Source organism: Corylus avellana, chromosome ca7, assembly GCF_901000735.1.
Source record: "Corylus avellana chromosome ca7, CavTom2PMs-1.0".
In the NCBI taxonomy this organism is placed as follows: domain Eukaryota; kingdom Viridiplantae; phylum Streptophyta; class Magnoliopsida; order Fagales; family Betulaceae; genus Corylus; species Corylus avellana.
In genome coordinates, this window is record NC_081547.1 from 23,663,212 (window position 1) to 23,684,450 (window position 21,239).

A 21,239-nucleotide genomic window follows, 5' to 3' on the forward strand; every position below is an offset into this window, starting at 1 on the left:
TCAGATCGAAGACTGAACGTGCATAATCACAGGTTAATTTTTGGCATTAACAACCAACAAATATGAAGACTATCCGTGGAAGGTGTTCGACAAGAAAATATATCTGAGTCTAGGAGGGAAGAAGTCTTTTTCTTTTTTAGTAGTAAAGGTTACTTTGAAGAAGAAGGGATCATGCTTTAGGGGTTTTATCTCATTAGTATTCTTCAAGCATTGGTGTTCACTTAATAGTTGTCAATTGTAACCCTTATACTTCGATTGTTTGGACATAAAATATTTTTTGAATGCTTGGCGCAAACCAAAAAATAATAGTCAAACAAAAAATATTTTATATTTGACCAAAAAAGCTTTCTTAGTTTCAAAAAATGGTCAATTTTTTTTTAAATTTTGTAAACCATTTTTCGAGTTTAAATTTATCCTTCACAAACCACTGGACCACCACTTGGACTTTGTTGAACCCCGACAGACCATGATCAAACCCTGCAAACCATAGCCAAACTTGCCGGAACTCAAATTGTTAGGTTAGTTTTTAATTATTTTATATTATTATTTTTATGTTGTGAATAAAAGCCTATTTTTATAGGTAATTAATATGATTGAATGCAAATATAAAAGATATTTTAATGATTTTTCGTACACGCCAAACACTGGAAGTATGTTTTTAGTGAAAAACATTTTATGACAGAAAACATTTTACGTTGAAACAAATGGAGCCTTATTTTATTTTTTTATTTTTAAATCTTAGCAAATAAGTTGATAGTCTATAAATATTAATGTAACACAGCTTATTATAATAATGAATGAAGTATTTAATTTATTGAAGCTCTAACTTGATGTCTTTCAAGTCACCCACGTTAATCTCAACAATTTGAAATGTATGGTTTCTAATAAGGAGGACTAGAGTCATTCTAAAGTTCTCTAAAATGTAATGTAACTTTTTAAAATTATTATTAAATTTCAATCTATTGATAATTCTAAAAGTTACATCATATATATTTGTAAGAATTCTAAAAAAGATTTAGTGTATTATTACTCCGTCCCCCAAAGCAGTAAATATAACAATCATAAACAAATACACAATACTATATAGCACTTCCAAGCACGTCACAACCATGGGTTAACCTAGCTAGGGGGCTAAGCTACGGTTTGAAGGTAGAGGCCACATGATACATCTACACATGCACATGCAATACATCCGTACTAGGCGTAAAGACAAAAGCAATCAAAGTTACACTAATTTGATGGGAATAGCCCAGAGGGGCTCGGCTCTATGTAAGGAAAGCCCAAATATCTCTCTCATGTTGATATTTTCTGGTTTCATCTCATTAGCAAGCTTCCAATTGAAGTGGTGGACAAGAGAGGCCAACATCAAATGCACCATCCGGTTTGCCAAAGGCAATCCAGGGCACATCCTTCTTCCAGCGCCAAAGGGAATGAGCTCGAAATCTCTACCTTTGAAGTCAATACCGTCCTTCTCTAAAAACCTTTCGGGCGAAAAAAGAGTTGGGTTTGGCCATATGCTTGAATCCCGTCCCATTGCCCACACATTTACTAGTATTTGTGCATTCTTGGGGACGGTGAAGCCACACATCTCTACGTCAGCCTCAGCTTTGTGGGGAACCAGGAAAGGCGCTGCTGGGTGCAACCTAAAGTTTTCTTTCACTATTGCCTGTAGGTAAGGCAGCTTTGAGATGTCCGATTCTTGAACAACCCCGTCGTTGCCAAGCACTTCTTCAAGCTCTTTTCGGGCTTTCGCCATTTTTTTTGGGTTGTAGAGTAACTCTGCCATCGCCCATTCTACCGTGCTTGCTGTTGTGTCGATCCCAGCAGAAAATAAATCCTGAAATAAAATTTAATTTAAAAACAATTATAATGAGAAAAACAAATATATATATATATATATATAGCTTTTGAAGCAAAAATCAAGAAAGGTAGTAGTTAAATCACCACAAGCAAATGTTTAATATCGTCGTAGCTCAATTCTGAATTATCTTCTTCAACGTGATTGAGGAGGGAATCAAGTACATCGCTGCTTGCCATACAGTCCCTTGACGATGCCCTTAATTGTACTCGTTTAGTGATTATATCATCCAGAATCCCAAACCATTTTGTAGAATAAACCAACATCCTTCGGCGTGCACCTTGTGGGTCAAGTAGACTAAGTGCTGGGAAGTAGTCTGCAATATTTGGCCTTCCAGCTTCTTCCATGATGCGCAGTAAAAGACTCTGGAACTCTTGGGATGCATTTGAACAAAAATCCGCCAAATCAGCGGAGAAAAATGTGTTTGAGATGGAGTTAAGGACGGTTGTGAAGGCTGCTCGACCAATATCCAACGCCTGACCATTGCCGCAATTTTCTTCAATGTAATCTACTAGTTCTTGCACCTTTTTTCTTCGAATTGCTTGGGTGGAATCGATCCTTTTTGGAACAAATATTTGCGTGGCAGAAACTTTCCTGAGGTTTCTCCAATAAGCCGATGCGGGCTGCCACGCAATTGAAAATTTGTGGTGGTCGAGTACTTGAGCGGAGTCCGGGACAGTTCGGCCGGAGAAGACGTGGTCGTGTTTTTGCAGTGCTTCTTTGGCAAGATCTGGGGAGGAAATGACTATGGTTGTCCTGCTCCCGAGCTTGAGAGTCATGAGGGGTCCATAAGTTTTTGAGAGTTTGGCAGCAGCTTCATGAGGCAGCTTGCCCAGCTGCAAGATGTTTCCGATGATCGGAAAAGGCCTGGGCCCTGGGGGGAGTCCGGGTGAGCTAGAGTTCCGGCGTCGTAGACCGGAGATGAGCAGATGAATGAATCCCCACACAAAGGAAACTGCCAGAACAAATGGTAGGTACTCCATTCACTCAATTTTGTATTCAGAGATAAGATAATAATGGGATATGATCAGATCACTAATCTATAAAGGCAATTTGGTCGGAGAAACAAGACAAAAAATCGTTTTAAACGATGCATTTTTTACGTTATTTGCAGGACATAATTGAATAAAGCACCAAGTCAGCAATGTACAACACCTCAATTATTGTACAAGATAAGAGAAGTTGCCTTTTGATTTATTGCAAAGTTTACTAAATGACAATGGAAGTAAATGAAGCTAACTCTGTGTACACAAAAGCATAAAGAATGAAGAATAAAATATAAATACCGATTCAACTGAATGATTTTTACTTCATAAGACATAGACATAGATTATAACCAATGAAACAATCATTGGAGACTACATCATGAATGATCAAAATCTTCAATGTTATTGCAAAAGTCCACAATTTAATAAATAAATTATTAAGAAACTTATTATGGGATTAGCTTTTGATACCAAAATGTATTCTTTAAACTTTGTAATTGTATAATTGAGAATGTCATGAGTTTTACAAAATTGGTAAGGGTTCCCTATGTTATTATACGATAAGGGATTTTTTTTTTTTTTTCTTCCTTATTTTTATCATTATTATTTTATATATGTCTTGAGTATTTTAATAATTTATGTTCAATTTTAATGAGAGCATATGTGTTGTTATTAAACTACGAAACATGAATAGATAATCCGCTTCACTTTTTTATTTTTTTTTAAAAAAATTATCAGTAATAATTATTTATTTATTTAATAAAATAATCGTTTTGCGTACCAAATACGCCACAACACAGTGGAAGATATAGGTAGGGCCGGTCCGGCCGGGCAGGCAACCTGAACCCCACAAAAAAATTTGAAAAAAAAAAAAATTCTAACAAGTAGTTTTCACAGTTTTCTTGCCCTTGTCCCTGCTCCTTTTCTTCCTCCTCCTTCTTTCTTCCACTTCTTCTCTCTGTGCTTACAGTAGTTTCTCCATCTCGCTCATGATTTCTCTTTTTTTCTTCTCACTTCTCCTCCACTACAGTGTTTCTTTTCCCTCTCTCTCTCTCTCTCTCTCTCTCAAACTTTCTTTTCTCTCACACACTAGTCGATCGATCTCTCCCTCTCTTTTCTCAAGACCAAATTGTCCTTTCCTTTTTTTTTCGTCAACTCACCTTGTGGTGGCATTTCAGCCACCCAATTGATTTTATTATGGAATGAAAAATATAAAAAAATTTAGAATATATTTTCAAAATGCAAAGTAAAAATACTAATAGGTATGAGAATGCAGTAAATTTGAATAAATTAAATTAAATATTATTTTAGAATAGCATTGATAGATAATTAAATATAGAAGCAATTAATATTGAGTATGCAATATTTTTTTTGAGGTGTTTGAAATAAATGAAGTACAGAAATGCTATATCTACTCTAATTTCTTTAGACAATTTTTTCATACTTAGATGTAACTTTCAAAACCATCATTGAATAAAAATTCAATAAAAATTCATATTATATTTAATGATAGTTTTAAGAGCCACTTATAAATATAAAAAATTTATGTAAAAAAGTGAAAGTAAATGTAACATTATTCAATAAAGTATTTATATTAATTTTTATATGAAATGTACTAAAATATAACATTATTTTATATTAATTAATTATTAAACCATTGTCCCGCCCTCCGCCCTACAAGAACAACATCTTAGCTCCATCACTGCCCAACATCTATATCTTGCATAAAAGGACAACATATAAAAAAGTCCAAAGAAAGCACCAACTATAAACGCAACTAGGATGGGTCCACAACACTTGATATTTAGTTTCAAGTCACGTCCAACATTATTATCATACACACGTGACACGATTTAAACATGCACATACATTAGGATCGGTCGTTGGGTCGGTATTGGTAGGTGTAATTTTTCCTATCAATATTAAATAATTTTGCCTATCATTATTCATTTTCTAGAAGTCCTTCTTGTGTCCCTCCAAGAATGATATGCCTATTAAAATCATCATTTGATCAAAATTTAATAATGATTAATCACAAGCCCAATGATTATTTTAATAACTACATCATTCTTGGAGGGGCTCAAGAGAGACACAAGAGAGACTTATAGCATTACTCTGAATCAACCCTCCCTTCTAGTTGTTGTTTGAAATCTTTGAATTATAGTTTAAAAAACTAACGACTTCGTGAATTAATTGTATCATAAAAATTAAAGTCGGTTAAAATACAAAGAGAACACCAAATATAAGGCAAATTGGATGGGCCCACAAGACACGGCATATTTCAAAGTCACACCCAACAATATTATTTTTGGCCCAAAAATGCTATAGTGCAATAAAAAGACAATTTTTGATTCATAAAAGTCTTAGGTGGCAAGAGGCCACAGGCTCCTAACCACAGTTTGTTTAGCTGCAACCACGTAGGAGCTTGTAGCCTCTTGCCACCTAGAACTTTTATGGGCAAAAAATAGTATTTTTATTGCACTATAACACTTCTCTAATATCAAACACATGATCTAAACATGCACATACATATTTGGCAAAGAACAAAAGCAATGAAAGTTACACTAATTTGATGGGAAAAGCTTGGAGAGGCTCGTCTCTATCTAAGGAAAGCCCCAAACATCTCTCTCATGTTGATATCTTGTGGTTTCATCTCATTTGCAAGCTTCCAATCGATGTGGTAGACAAGAGAGGCCAACATCAAATGCACCATCCGATTTGCCAAAGGCAATCTAGGGCACATCCTTCTTCCAGCTCCAAAGGGAATGAGCTCGAAATCTCTACCTTTGAAGTCAATAACGTCCTTCTCTAAAAACCTTTTGAGTGAAAAAAGAGTTGGGTTTGCCCATAGAGAATAACTTAGATAAGGAGTTTGCACAAAATGTGAGTTTTGTACAACCAATAAGAAGATAACACCTAAGCTAAATTTACCAAACTTAAGATTTTTAAAAAAGCTCAACTACACCAGATTATATCACATATCAAATAAAAAATTAACTTATTATTATTATTTTTTTAAAAAAACCAGAATTAAAGGGAGATGAAGGGGTGGCTAGCTGGTCATCCCTCCCCCACTTGGGGTGGCCGGCAGCCACCACTAGGCCTAGGGGTGGCCACGCGGCCACTCCCATGGCCTGGGGTGGCTCGCCGGTCACCCCAGATTCGATCTGGGGTGGTTGGCGCAAGCTACCCCTGTTCAGGAGATGTGGAGTGTTAAAGTATTGGTTAAGTAATTTATCTCTTTCTATTAGTTTAAGCTTTTAGGATAGTTGGTAATTTATCATGATATCAGAGCCTACCACAATACGAATGAGACCCACACTACTTACACCGTAACAAGGACCAGGAAAAATACTGGGCTGCATGTGAGGGAGGGTGTTGAGGAATGATCCCACATTACCTGTGGACAAGATTTTAGGCAAGTTTACAAGAAATGTGCAACCTTCTTTTATTGAACCGGTTTTATGAGATGAGTTAGGCCCACAAATTTTTTCATAGATTATAAATTCTTTCATATAGCATCTACATTTGTTAAGAAGATACTTTAAAAAATGAAGGCTAATAGAACAACTTATATTTTTATTTTTAGGGTTAATAACTTTATTGGTACCTGGGTTTTAAGGTTTTTCCTTTTTTCCCCTAGGTTTTAAAACGTTACTACTTTAGTACCTCACTTATAGGAAAAGACAAAATCAATACCTCCGTTATTTTTCGTCAGTCCCAACTAACGGAATTCCACATGTTACTCCCACAATATGCCACGTGTCCTAAAATAAAAATTAAAAATTAAAAAATTAAAAAAAAGGCTCTCTCCTGCATCCTTTCTCCTTCTCCCTCTCCCTCATCATCAACCCAACCCTCCTCCACCTCCTCACACTCTCTCTTTCCTCTTCCCTCTCCCCCTCACCGACGGGAAACGGCCGGCCACCGAATACAGCGAACGCAACCGGAAAACCCATCACCCAACCGGCCAAACTCACCCTCACTGGATTGACATAGGATGGAAAACACCGGTGGGTCACCTCTTTCTCTCTCATCCACGCCGGTAACCAAGGCGAGTCTTAGTCGGTTGAAGTTGAGGCTTGATTTTGGGTTATTTTTGTTTGATTTTTTGGGTTGGGTTTTGTCCAATTTTTTTTTTTTTTTGGAGGTGTTTTGGCCGGTTGGTCGATTGTTTTGTTTTGGTTGTGGTGGATTTGCCTTGTTTTGGGTTTCTAAGGGGTTGATTTGCTTTGTTTCTTAGTGTTTTGGGTGCTTCGTTGATTTTCTGGGTATTCTTGGCCGAATGGGTGCTTTGTTGAGGAGGGTTGGGTAGACGACGAGGGAGAGGGAGAATGAGAAGGAGAAAGGATGCAGGAGAGAGATTTTTTTTTTTAATTTTTTTTAATTTTTTTAAAATTTTAAATTTATTTTATTTTTTTAGGACACGTGGCGTATTGTGGGAGTGACACGTGGAATTCCGTTAGTTGGGACTGACGAAAAATAACAGAGGTATTGATTTTGTCTTTTCCTATAGGTGAGGTACTAAATTAGTAACGTTTTAAAAACCTAGGAGGAAAAAGGAAAAACCTTAAGACCCAAGTATCAAAAAAGTTATTAACCCTTATTTTTATCTTGTAAAATGACAATTTCAGAATTTTTAGAACAAAGAGCGTAAACAAAGTAGTAATTTTCAAGTGCTCTTTCGTGAGCCTTTTATATAGAGAATGTTAGCTTCAAAGTAGTAATTTTCAAGTGCACTTTAGTGAGCCTTTTATATAGAGAATGTTAGCTTCAAAGTAGTAATTTTCAAGTGCTGAGTAATGCTAGAATGAGAACCAATGACGTGAATTTTAAAATTACCATTAAATTTAAAATGATTATTATTAAATTTTGATTTATTAGTGATTTTAAAAGCCGTTGTGTTTGGGAGGATACAAGGAGGACTAACTCTAGTCCTTATTCTAGTTCCCAAGAGGTAGCTTAATTGGATGGAGGACACGTCTCATAAAGCGAATGTCTTTGAATCCCTCTTTCCTTGTTCGAATATGTTAAAAAAAAAAAAAAAAAAAATTATAGTCATCATTATGACATTACTTGTAAGCTAATATTTAACGATTATAGAAGGGCCATGGACAAGGGACAAGATTCTCTCCGGTGTATTTGAATTTGATAATATCCAGTTAGTCATATTGAATTGATATTTTTGTTTTGTTTTGTTTTGTTTTTTTGTTTTTTTGTTTTTTGTTTTTTTTGTTTTTTTTTATAATTTTTTTAGGGAATAAAAATACCATTACAATATAAGTAACTAGATATTATCATTCAAATGAACATAAAAAAAATCCTAATTTCATGGACAAACAGTTATATAGGCGTAGAGAAAGAAGCGTAGAAATTGAATGGTCATTATAGACTAACGGTTTATAGTTATAAACGCCGACAAGAAATTCAATGGTTCCAAACGGTCATATAACCCTTTAATAAAAAATTGAATACTAGTGCTAGCAAGAAATTCAATGCACTAACTTGAAGTGAAAGAACAAAAAATGAGCTCAAAAGGTCTTGTCTTTGTAACACAGTAAACTACAACACAGCACTCATAAGCTAACACCCCAATAATTTTTTTTAGTCAATGAATACTTCATAAAAAGAAAAATAATTCTTAATACAGGAGTAATGATATACGTTATTCTTATATCTCTCTTCTATCAACTTAAAATTGATGTAACTTTTAAAATTACTATTAAATTATAATCTATCACAAATTCAATGATAATTTTAAAAGCCACATCAATTTTAAATAGACATAAAGGTAATGTTTACTCAAACTTGCAACTAATTACACATGGAACTGGCATGAAGTTTGATTATATATATTCAGAACTAGCTCTCAACAAATTTTCATGAACATGCAATACTACAAACTCAAATCTTATATACAACTAAGTTGATGTGGCATGCTTCAAACCATTGAATTAACCTTTATTAAAGAATGCCCATAAATTCAATGATATATAGGCACTCTATATCAATTTAGCCGTACAATAATTACATGAGTTAAGTTTTTGAAAGCATACGCAAATCCTTCCAAAAAAGTTGGTTTTATTGATCTTGTCCTGTTTTCCTTTGTATCCTGCTTAATTTGTTTTTGGTTTGGTTTAATCATTAATGAAATGTACTTAAAAAAAAAAAAAGTTTTGGAAGCAGGAAGAAGATAACAACTACAAATGAGGTACGGTAATTGCAAAATCCTTACATTACATTTACACACACACGTCCATTGACTATTATTTGTCTAACATTATAAAATTACACAGATTTGATGGGAATAGCCAGGAGGGGCTCAGCCTTATGCAAGGTAATGCCAAACATCTCTCTCATGTCAATATCTTTTGGCTTCATCTCATCTGCCAGCTTCCAGTTAAAGCCGTGGACAAGAGAGGCCAGCATCAAGTGCACCAGCCGGTTGGCCATAGGCAATCCAGGGCAAATCCTTCTTCCAGCTCCAAAGGGAATGAGCTCAAAATCTCTCCCTTTGAAGTCAATTTCCTTGTCTAAAAACCTCTCCGGCAGAAACAAATTTGGGTTTTTCCATACGCTTGAATCCCGTCCCATGGCCCATACGTTTACTAGTATTTGTGCAGTTTTGGGCACGGTAAAGCCACACATCTCTACATCAACCTCAGCCTTATGGGGAACCAGGAAGGGCGCTGGTGGGTGCAACCTAAAGGTTTCTTTCACTATTGCCTGTAGATAAGGCAACTTTAAGATGTTCGATTCTTGAACAAGTCCGTCCTTGCCAAGCACTTCTTCAATCTCTTTCCGGGCTTTTGCCATTTTTTCAGGGCTGTGGAGTAACTCTGTCATTGCCCATTCTACTATGCTTGATGTTGTGTCGGTCCCTGCAAAAAATAAATCCTGACACGTACAAAGTTGTGTGAGAGCTAACTACTTAAGAAAACTTCACCTCAAAGAAAGAAAGAAAAAAAAAAACGTTGCGTGAGAGCTGACTACTTGAGAAAACTTCTCCTCAATGAAAAAAGAAAAAAGAAAAGAAAAGAAAACTGCTTTTCAAAGAAAGCAGAAGTAATCAATAATTTTGCTGCAAAATTAAGGCTGTATTTCCCATAGACAAAAAAAATTAAGCCTTATATATATATATATAAGGCTCACACAGAAGGAGTAATACAATTAACAGTAGTAATGAATAATTTTCTCATGTATTATTGACCTTTTCCTTTGGACAAAATTCTGCTGGTCCCCCAAATTGTGATGATAATTAACGACTTATGATTGAGAAAGCACTTGGCATTGTTGGGCAAAATTTTTATTCCCTGTAAGTTTTTAAGCACCATTTTTCGAAAAACAATCAACATCAAAATATTTGAACTTTTTTTTTTTTTTTTTTACATTAATTTACATCAACTACAGTATCAAAAGAAAAAAGCTTTAACAAACAAACCCCTTATCTCAAAAGTTGAATGAGATATTGATTTAATTATTTAATTATTATTTTTTTACTATTTAATTTGTTTTTGTAATAAGCTAGATTTAACTTATAAAATATTTAGGAATAACTTCACTCAGGACTTTTGAACTACCATACTTTTGAGAAGATTATAAATTTCAAAAGCTCTTAATTTCACCACTGAATTTTCAATTTGATGCAATTGACCCATTCATCAATTTTTACCATTAAACCCTAACGGAAATCACTAAAAGGACCTAATTATATCATCCAATTTTCCTTTTTTTTTTTTTTTGGTTTTAATTTTTTTAAAAATCAATTTGAAATGAAGGGTAAAATTGAAATTTTATAAAAGTTTCAAGGGTATAAAGGTCATCTCATCACTTTTAACAACAAAAAACTGACGAGGTAAATTGCATCAAATTGAAAGTTCGGATGTGAAATTTAAAGGTTTTGAAATTCGCTGGATATTTTCAAATTGCGTGGTAGTTCAAAGGTTTTTTGTGAAGTTTTCATAAATATGTAATTAAAATTTGAGATAAATGATTAAAAGAAGCTCTAATACCTTATTAAATTACCATTTACCTTAAAAGCTTAAACCTTAATATTCGACCCGCCTAATTTCCAAACTGTCGATGACAAAAAAAAAAAAAAATTAAAAAAATTAAAAATGGTCAGGCTATCCAAATTAATATAAATTGATACAAGTTTCCTGAAAATATAACTAGCCACCCATGCCAAAATAAATTTATGAATTAAGATTGTCTAAAATTTCTAAGACATTTAATCTAAGATTTATTTTTTCATGGGTGGCTAGTTATTATATTTTCAGGAATCTTGTATCACTTTGTATTTTCTAAATAAAAATAATTAGGGGAAATTATCCGTTCCCCCTATAAACTACCACTCGATTATCATATACCCCAATACCAATTTTACATTACGACCCCATCAAACTATCATTTCATTACCAAAACCTCAATTTCGTCAGTCAAAGTCGTTAAGTCTGACGGTCAACTGTGAATAGTACGTTTGACCATCCGACTTAATGGCCTTAACTAACTGAATGAGGGTTTTTGTAACGAAATGGTAGTTTGATGGAGTCGTAATATAAAGTTGGTAATTGATGGCGGAAAATAGTCATCTCGTGGTAGTTCATGGAGAAAGGATAATTTCGGAATTTCCCCAAAAAATTATGACTTTTTCGCATCAACATTTATTATTATTAAAATATGGGTGGACTATATATAATTAAATATTAAGATTGTAATGAACTAAAAGTACAAGAATTTATTTATTTTTTTCCATAAAATACTCTATAAATTATTGAAAGTCTTCATCCTTATAAAGTTTATAACTTATAACGATCAAAATATGACTGAAAAGGAAAATTCACCTGAAGCAAATGTTTCATCTGATCGCAGCTCAATTCTGCATCATCTTCTTCAACGAGATTGAGGAGGGAGTCAAGTACATCGCTGGTTGCCTTAGAACCCAAGGTAGATGCTCTTGAATGTAATCGTTTATCGATTATACCATCAAGAACAACAAAAAACTTTCTGAAATAAATATTCATCCTTCGGCGTGCACCTTGTGGGTCAACTAAACGAAGTGCAGGGAAATAGTCTACAATATTCGGCCTTCCTGTTTCTTCCATGGCTCCCACTACGAGATCCAAGAACTCTTGGGATGCATTTGAACAATACTCTGCTAAGTCAGTGGAGAAAAATGTGTTGGATATGGCATTAAGGACCGTTGTGAAGGCTGCTCGACCAATATTTACCGCTTCACCACTATTACAATTTTCCTTAACGTGGTCTACTAGTTGTTGCACCTTTTTACATCGAATGGCTTCGGTGGAATCGAGCCGTTGTGGGAAGAATATTTGCTGGGCAGAAACTTTTCGGAGGCTTCTCCACTGAGCCGATGCGGGCAGCCATGCCATTGAAAATTTGTGGTGGTCGAATGCTCGGGCAGTGTCCGGGATGGTTCGGCTGGAGAAGACCTGGTCGTGTTTTTGAAGTGCATCTTTGGCTAAGTCTGGAGAGGAAATGACTATGGTTGTCCTGCTCCCGAGCTTGAGAGTCATAAGGGGTCCATAAGTTTTTGAGAGTTTGGCAGCAGCTTGATGAGGTTGGTTGCCCAGCTGAAAGATGTTTCCGATGATCGGAAAAGGCCTGGGGCCTGGTGGGAGTTTGGGTGAACCAGAGTTCCGGCGTGCTAGACCGGAGGTGATATGAATGATTGCCCACAAAAAGGAAAGTGCCAGAACAAACGCTAGGTACTCCATTCACTGGATTTGGCTTTGCATAAGAAAGCAACAGCGGGAGTTGTTTGCAATGATCAAAAGTGAGATGTTATATATATGAGGAAGCTGCTAGTACTGGATATGAAATGAGGGTAAATTCAGGGCCGGCCCAACCCCTAGGCGAGTTAGGCCGGCGCATAGAACCCCAGATTTTTAAGACAAAAAAAAAATTGTTTAAAGCCCAAAATATTTTTTAATAAAGCCAAAATAAATTTGCATAAAAGCCCTTAACATGCTTTCTTGAAACTCTTAACAAGCTTTAAGAAAAATATTATTATTTGTTTATAATATTAAGGTCCTAACATGCTTTCTTTAGGCCTTCAACATGCTTTAAAAAAAATATATTATTTTTTATTTTTTTATAATATGGAGGCCTTCTGCATAATGGCCTTTTAGGCCCTCAATAGTCAACATGTTTCTTTTTAAAAAAATAATATTATTTGTTTACAATATCGAGGCCCTCTATAAAATAAGAACGAAAAAAAAAAAAATCTTAGAATCCCAAAGACTTATTTGTTGTGGTTATTTTGCAGAAATTCAGCCCTTCATAAAATGTTAAAATGTTTAACTTTTCATATTTCAAAAAAGTTAAAATGATTATTATGCAATTTAAGAAAATGTTGAAAAACAAAAATAAGCCTACTTAATTTAAGTATAAAGAACGAGTAAGGGCAAAATGGTAATTTTAGTCTCAAACAAAAAATCACTAAGTGCGAACTCGGTGCTTATTAGGTAAAGATGTCATGCCATATAAAAATAAATATTATTTAATTAATATTTAAATATTAAAAAAATAAAGCCAAATTTTAAAGTTTTGCCTAAAGCTCCAAAATATATTGGGCCGGCCCTAGGGTAATTTGGCTTGGGTTTGTGGAATGTTTGTCCACGGGATTTGGGAAATATATATATATGAGAAAGCTACTAGTATTGGATATGAAATGAGGGTAATCAGGGCCACCCCAACCGTTAGGAGAGTTAGGCCAATGCCTAGAGGCCCAGATTTTTAAGGTTAAAAAAAAAGTTTTTTAAAACCCAAAATACTTTTTAATAAAGCCAAAAAAATTTTGCATGAAGGCCCTCAACATGCTTTTTTGAAGCCCTTAACAAGCTTTAAGAAAAATATTATTATTTGTAATCAGGGCCGGCCCAATCGCTAGGCGAGTTAGGCCGGCGCTTAGAGCCCCAAATTTCTAAGGCCCAAATTTTTTTTTTTTAAAGCCCAAAATATTTTTTAATAAAGCCAAAAAAAAATTGCATAAAGACACTCAATATGCTTTCTTGAAGCCCTTAACAAGCTTTAAGAAAAATATTATTATTTGTTTATAATATCAAGATCCCAACATGCTTTCTTTAATCCTTCAACATGCTTTTAAAAAAAATATTATTCTTTTTTATAATATGGAGGCCTTCTGCATAACAGCCTTTTAGGCCCTCAACAGTCAACATATATATATATTTTTTAAATAATATTATTTGTTTATAATATCGAGGCCCTCTATAAAATAAGAATGAAAAAAAAAATTTGAGAATCCGAAAGACTTGTCTGTTGTGATTATTTTGCAGAAATTCAGCTCCTTATAAAAGGTTAAAATGTTTAATTTTTCACATTTCAAAAAAGTTAAAATGATTATTTTGCAATCTACAAAAATGCTAAAAGACAAATATAAGCCTGTTTAATTTAAGTATAAAGATCAAGGAGTAAGGGCAAAATAGTAATTTTAGTCTCAAACAAAAAATCAGTCCGTGCGAACTCGATTCTTATTAGATAAACATGTTGAGTAATGATACAGGTTACGCGGCGTGCGTGAACAGTAACGCACGCCGCTGACGTGGCATGTGCCACGTCGTAACCTCTGTTTATTAAAAAAAAAAAAAAAATTTCAAAAACTAAGCGTCAAAACCAATCCCGCGATACCCATTTTTCATTTCCCCCCATTTTCTTCCCAACCCCATTTTCTCCCCCCAACCGGCACATTGGTTCTCCCCCATCGGCGCCGGCGTGACTCCTCCCTCCCACCGTGCGTCTCCCCACCGTCACCGCCGCCAACGAACCCGTCTATGAGCTCCCGCCGGTTCTAGTTCTCCTCCATGAGACTTTTCTTCCCAAACCGGTGTTCAGCATATCATTACTCCAACAACCCATGCTATCCCTTCACCTTCAGCTCTCTCCCCAACACCATTACAGCTCTGCTCTCTCTCCCCCACCCCACGCCTTTGGCTTCCGGCGAGGCCCACGCCGCCGCCGACCTACTGCACCAGATAGGAGCCGCCGTCCATTATCCGGTGCTTCTCTCCCCATGGCTCCTCTTTGATTTTTTTTTTGTTTGTGTTTTTTCTAGTGCTTGCTCAAATTTCTTAGATGATGGGATATATTTAATCTGTGTATTTTTAAGATTGGCCCAAACCCGACGAACGCTCAGCAGCACCCAACGCCACCACCAACGACCGGCACCACCCCCATCGACGACCCACCATCCAACCAGAAAAGAAGTTTTTTTTTTAATTTCATCTGGTATGCTTTGGAGAAGAAATTGGACACATGCTTGATTGTAATTGAGGAGGGTTGCAGAGACATGGTAGTTGAGGAAGGGTGGGGAGAGTTCCAGAGTAATGGTTTTTTTCAGGGATGAGGTTGAAGCTGTGGATTGTGCCCTGCAGTGCATATATATGTCCACAGAAACAGATAGGTGGAGTACCATGGCTGCCATATTTTCAAAGCTTCCACAAATACAAGGTGATTTATGCTTTATAAGCTTGAAAATTCTCATCTTGGTAAATGAGATCTTAATATTTGTCAGATTTTCTAATGGGCATGGTTAATTATCATATTCCACAGAGGCCTAAGCTTATTTGACTTGGAATTGAGTTATGGATATCTTTTTGGTTATCTCTATTTGATATCTAACTATGATTTTACTCTCTCACAACCAACGATTCTGCCTTTTTTTATTTGGTTGTTGAGCCCACTTTACTTGTGAACCCTGATCTTTCCATTTTTTACCCATTTCTTAGGGGGAGTCTCCCAACTATATTTGAAAATGAATTTGTTATCCATTAAGACAAAGAAAGCTTTCTTGTAGTTCTGCCTTTTGCTCTAAAAATTCAGAAAGACTTGTCGGAAATCACTGGTTGGGTTGGTCCAACCAAGAAAGGCATAACAGAAATAATTGAATCTCCTCCATGTTGAATAGCTTAGGAGTAATTCAACATACTTTAATAGCTTAGGAGCAATTCAACATACTTTAATAGCTTTAGGAGCAATTCAACATACTTTAATAGCTTAGGAGCAATTCAACATACTTTGCTTAAGGGTGACTTAACATTTGATGGAGCAGGTCTGTGAGAGAGAGAGTTGCTGTCTTCTAAAATAGATACCTATGCATCAACTGGTATAAGAAAGGGTTTAGAGTTTGTATGTTGTATAGGTTTTGAAACGATTAAATCTTGAAGGCTATAGAAGCTGAAAACTGCGAATTCTGCTTGCTGGATGACAAGAATCAAGATCGTTCTTTTGAGGCTGATGGCTGAAAGTTGTTGGTAATTTTGGGGTTTTAGAGTTTCAAAATGTATAGGAGGGATGTGAATTGGGATTGTAAAGAGAGAAGTTTGTGGTTGTTCGAAGTAACAGCATGCAGTAGACAAACATGTCTCAATACTCAAAACACCTGATGTTACTATAGTCAAAGTCAAATGCCTCTAGTCCATTGAAGCATATTTGTAAGACCTTTTGACCTTCTTAATCTATTAAGATTAGGTCTCCTTATTGGACTGGTAAACCAAAGACCTAATAAAACCCTATAAAATAGTTTTAATAGTATTTGAATTTAGAATACTTACAGACCAAACGCAGTTATGAAATTCGTGATCTTCCTCTGTGCAAAAAAAAAAACATCTACAACTCTTAAAGTAATTACCCAAATTAAATACTAAATTAACCCTAGACTCTTAATCACTTGGCCTTCAAGAACAATATTTCTCCCAGATCTGCATTATTTTTATGTCATTGAGTTTTTTCGATGCTTCTTTGAAATTGAGGATGGGAAATGGGTCTAGAGTGAGAGCTTGTTTTGTATTCGTAGGTAAGATGCTTGTTAAAATGCCTGAGTGAGATACAATTTTGTTTTAGTCATATATATTTTCTGAAAAATTCTACTATTTATATTAATTTTACTTTTCTCTTGTTAATATTCTCAGGTATTGCATAATCTATTGACTAATTTCATTTTATCTTGTAGGTTGTTGTTTTGGAAGTGGTATTTATGGGGATGAAGGCAATGAGCCTCTATGGAAATTTTACTTTTCATCATCTAGTCGGTTGGCCAGAAGATGGTTTTGTTTATGCTTTGAAGATTGCATACTTATTTGCCTATTTTGTTTCCTTAGATTCTTAATTCTCCTGTCTTACGGGAAATAAATGGTGTTATATGTATTCGTTGGTAAGATGCTTGTTAAAATGCCTGAGTGAGATACTTGTTTATAATTGCTTCAAAAAAGAGAAATTGCAAAAGGTCACTCTACAGTAGAAATTGCAAAAAAGAGAAATTCCACATACATGTAGAAATTCCAAAAAAGAGACTGGACTTATTATGTCTATAATTTATGTTCATGAGAAATTTGTAGTATTTTGTGGAATTGATGTCTATGTTGTTTTTGGTAGGTGGACTCCAAGTTTGAGACTATAGTTAGTTGTTGGTTGTGTATAAATTAAATTTCCAATTTGATGTTAGGCTTACATCTATTGTTGTCATTGAACCTGTATCATTTTGCATTGGTGTCGTTCAGATAATTATGAAGCATTTCTTGTGACCTGCTTAGAGCTTGGTGGGCGCTTATGTTCGATTACAATCATGGATGTGTTTTAGGAATTAAATGATCTTTAGGAGTGAAGTCATTATGTTATCTGTTTCTGTACTAATTGGCTATTGATCTATGGAACTGAAATTCTGGTATAACTTGAAAACTGATGTACACATAATCTGTCCATAATTACTTTGGAGTAACTCTATAAACTATGATAATTCGCCTTGAAATTTATATATGACAAAAAGTGAGTTGCTAATATGGAAGAGCGGGAGAATCCTCTATCCAAGTTTATCTAAGTACTTGAAACATCCATGCTGATCATTGGTCATTCCCAGTCTTATTGTTTGTGAACATGTTTTGCAGCACATCTAAACCATTTAATGGAGTTCTACAGCAAGAAAAACTACAGCTGGATCAAAACTTCCTTGGCTGTAGGTAGATACAAGTTTACTCTTTCCACGGGATACATATGGTTCTCAAATTTTACATATTCCACCCATCAGATGTCAGTTCCTTGAATTGGTTATATGTGTGGTTTTCAGGTCTCCAGCTTGGCTACAATGTAATCTTTGGGTCATATGCATCTTTCCTCCTCATTCGAACCGGTAAGTGAATATTTGACACATTTGCATCTTATAACTAAATACACGGGTGAGAAAATTTTGCTTGCCAAACTTCCAAGAGAGTCTGAGTTAAGATTATATGTAATTTACTTAGTTTTCAAAGCCATGCTTCCAGTTGGTCAATCACATAAATTGCCATGGGCTTAATAGGATTTTCTTAATAATATAGTGCTACCCTCAATGTCATTTATAGAGAAGTTGTACCGAAAATCTGCAATGAGGATTGTGTCTGGCCAAGTTGTATACTGTATCACTATTTTACTGGAAATATTGTAGCCAATGTGGTAGTAGTTGTTATTCAAGTTATACAAATTAAATTACAGAACTTAAAATAAAAATGGAAGAATCTTGGGTCTAAGATTCTGATCATAGTGAGCTGTAGAGTTCAAACAGATAAAGTTGCCTCTCATGATAGCTGTCTCTCTCTCTCTCTCACAGACACACACACATGCACAAATAAATGTTAACAGTTTTGAGTTGGTGTTTACTGAAGAATAGGTGGTACCTAGTTGTTACTAAGTATTTTTGTCATCTTTGTGTGAGTTATCTAAACTTGTCACTTACCAGAAAGAGATGACAGTAATTTATCAAGTGTAGATGCCTAAGCATTGGTGTTATTTTGTTCAAAGATCAATGACTCCTATACTTGCTTGATCCTCATAGCTATTTAATTAAGATGATTCTTGTTGATTCAGAATTTTTGCTTTTTTCTTTAATAGTTTTTTTTTTAGTTTTTCATGGATGATACCACCGTTTATTCTTAGGTATTGACGGCTTTTTTGGGCTGCTAATTCATTTGATATATTTCTATTTGACTGCTGCATTCATGTTTCAGGACATCTTCTTGCTCCATAAGAAATGCTTTTTGTAAGTGCTGCATAATTGGATGTAGTTGCTATGTCTTGCTGAAGCTTTTTGTACAAATTGTTCAGGGAAAAGCACACTGGCATGCTCATTAAGTAGAGAACTGCATTCTAGGGGAAAGCTGTCCTATGTCCTTGATGGAGATAACCTTCGGCATGGACTAAACAAGGACCTTAGTTTCAAATTAGAAGATTGAACTGAAAACATACTTTTGAGTTGGTAAGTATTTTCTGTAAACAACAAGCTTTTTCTACTTGGAGGTGGCTAAGGCTTGAAAGTTAGATTTTTTATAAACAGATTTAAGGCACAGAATGGACGTGTGAATTGACATTCAATATAGTATGCACTGGTATATGCTTAATTTCATTTCATTAGTTTGTTTATCTATATTGTTGAATGTTTGTATGACCAACTCAAAAAGGATGGAAATTGGATTTGGATTTTAATGGCTTACACATCATGCATTGCTCTAGAGTTTTTGTTTTTTTATGTTCCCGGTGGTTCTATAATTTTTTTGGAGTATTGGATCATTTGAAACAGTTTCTTGATGTGACATGAATTCGCTTTTCGATACCGAGTCTTTTCTCTTACTAAATTTTTAGATGCTTCATTTTAGCAGCCTGCTATGATGGGTAGTGACATCTTTTACTTTCTGCAGATTAAGAGTCTTCTAGGAACAAATGTTGAGTGGCTCTACTATATTCTTCAGGCATTCAACTCTGGTGATTTAGTTCGTTATCAGGACCTATGTCATGTGCACAATGCTGCTCTGAGGGCTCAGCCATCTTTAGTTGAGAATGAGAAAAAGCTGGTGGAAAAGATAAATATTATCTGCTTGATGGAAATTATTTTCAGGTTTAGCATTTGTCTTTTTTTGTTTGTTTTTTTTTTTTTTGGTTCTACCTTTGATTTGTGCCAGAGGAACAAGTCTTTCCTGATACAATTGGCATAATTGATTAACTGCTACATGTTTCCTTGCAGCCGGTCATCTGATGATCGAACTATACCTTTGAGTATCATTGCAGAGCGCACAAAACTTTCTATCGAGGAGGTGGAGCATCTTCTTATGAAGAGCCTTTTTGTAAGTCCCCATGTCCTTGAAATATTAATGAAGAGTAATTGATCTTTAAATGCTTTGTGAATCTTTACTACCTTTGTGACTTTCCTATTTGGCATGTTTCTTGCAACATAATTTTTGTGGAACAACTTTTGATTGAATACAAACCACTGGGAGAACTTTATTGCAGGTTCATCTGATCGAGGGCATAATTGATCAAATTGAGGGAACAGTGCATGTATCCTGGGTGCAGCCAAGAGTATTGGGGATTCCACAGATCACATCCTTGCGCGATCGTCTGGACAATTGGTTGAAAAAAGTGAACACTGCCTTGAAATCCATCGAGGCAGAAACACCTGATCTTGTTCCCCCCCCCCCTTTGATTTGCCTCTGCCCATTGTAACAATTCATTAACATACAAGGGAAAAAAAATTGGAAAGTCGACCCAAAAAAAAAATTTAATAGAGACTCGTCTTTTAAGTTGCATGGGCAGTATGGCCAGCTGTATGCTTCCTTTCTTATTGCCTATTTTTGTTGAATCCTGCTTCTTGAAAGGAGCAGCCTCTTGTGCTTCATGAAGTCATCGGTTCCATAGTGGCATCCCTAGAGTCAAATGAAAAACGGTTGTTTTACGCTTTAGAGTGGTTTTTTACACTATGTATTTGAAATTTTTCTTACACAATCAGATGTGATTCTCTTATTGTTGTTAGAGTGCATTTCCTTTCGTGATTATCATTTTATTCTTCTTTTATATATTGCTATGTTTGAACCAGGTTAAGGTCTTCTTGTTCAGCTTCTCTTTTATTCATTTTTTTTTTTTAAAAAAAAAAAAAGAAAGTAGTGGGTGTGCTTAATAAATTGTCTGAATAGTGTTTTCGGTTGTGTTTTGAAAGGAGTTTTTGTAAAGGTGAAATTAAGGTGTATCTGGTGGGTTTACATTTGAAAGTTTTGAGCAAGTAAAAAATTGAGTACTATTTAAAGAAGATAAAAAGAAACAAAACAAAAATGGTTGAAAAAAATTGAGTTTATTATAGGTGTCACTTAACAGGTGGTGGTTTCTATATCTTGTTTTGTAACCACCAGGTCCACCAAAGATTAGGCATTATATATATATTGAAGTATTTTGTGATTTGTTTTGGAAAGTGTTTTAGTAGTAAGGACTAGGGACCATATTTTAAAATTATTTGGTAATTCTCGTCTAACAAGTATTTTCAATATTTGAACAAAATTATTTCTTGTACATTTTGTCTCTTTTCTTTTTTGGCAAATCTACTATTAAATTTGTAAAAAAAC

The 21,239-nt window shown here is 35.0% G+C and overlaps 3 protein-coding genes across 9 annotated transcripts; 1 reads left to right on the top strand and 2 right to left on the bottom strand.

Moving 5' to 3' along the window:
* Positions 1 to 1,061: 1,061 nt before the first annotated feature.
* On the bottom strand, positions 1,062 to 2,878 carry LOC132186096 (cytochrome P450 76T24-like). The gene is made up of 2 exons (XM_059599898.1): positions 1,945 to 2,878; positions 1,062 to 1,837 (listed from the first exon to the last, which is right to left on the bottom strand). The coding sequence occupies exons 1-2, from the start codon at positions 2,839 to 2,841 to the stop codon at positions 1,226 to 1,228; spliced, it is 1,509 nt and encodes a 502-aa protein (XP_059455881.1). The 5' UTR covers positions 2,842 to 2,878; the 3' UTR covers positions 1,062 to 1,225.
* Positions 2,879 to 9,032: 6,154 nt separating this feature from the next.
* On the bottom strand, positions 9,033 to 12,621 carry LOC132186097 (cytochrome P450 76T24-like). The gene is made up of 2 exons (XM_059599899.1): positions 11,688 to 12,621; positions 9,033 to 9,741 (listed from the first exon to the last, which is right to left on the bottom strand). The coding sequence occupies exons 1-2, from the start codon at positions 12,579 to 12,581 to the stop codon at positions 9,133 to 9,135; spliced, it is 1,503 nt and encodes a 500-aa protein (XP_059455882.1). The 5' UTR covers positions 12,582 to 12,621; the 3' UTR covers positions 9,033 to 9,132.
* Positions 12,622 to 14,522: 1,901 nt separating this feature from the next.
* On the top strand, positions 14,523 to 20,655 carry LOC132186098 (uncharacterized). Of its 7 annotated transcripts, none has more exons than XR_009440705.1 (8): positions 14,523 to 14,882; positions 14,993 to 15,333; positions 16,835 to 17,837; positions 17,945 to 18,007; positions 18,958 to 19,108; positions 19,548 to 19,744; positions 19,871 to 19,970; positions 20,137 to 20,655. XR_009440705.1 is itself a non-coding variant. In XM_059599900.1 (8 exons), the coding sequence occupies exons 1-5, from the start codon at positions 15,210 to 15,212 to the stop codon at positions 19,083 to 19,085; spliced, it is 477 nt and encodes a 158-aa protein (XP_059455883.1). In that variant the 5' UTR covers positions 14,890 to 15,209; the 3' UTR covers positions 19,086 to 19,108; positions 19,548 to 19,744; positions 19,871 to 19,970; positions 20,137 to 20,655. The 7 variants fall into 7 exon arrangements, 3 of the variants coding, with proteins under 3 accessions (XP_059455886.1, XP_059455885.1, XP_059455883.1); XR_009440707.1 differs by having other exon boundaries at positions 16,835 to 17,833; XR_009440706.1 differs by having other exon boundaries at positions 17,766 to 17,837.
* Positions 20,656 to 21,239: the final 584 nt, after the last annotated feature.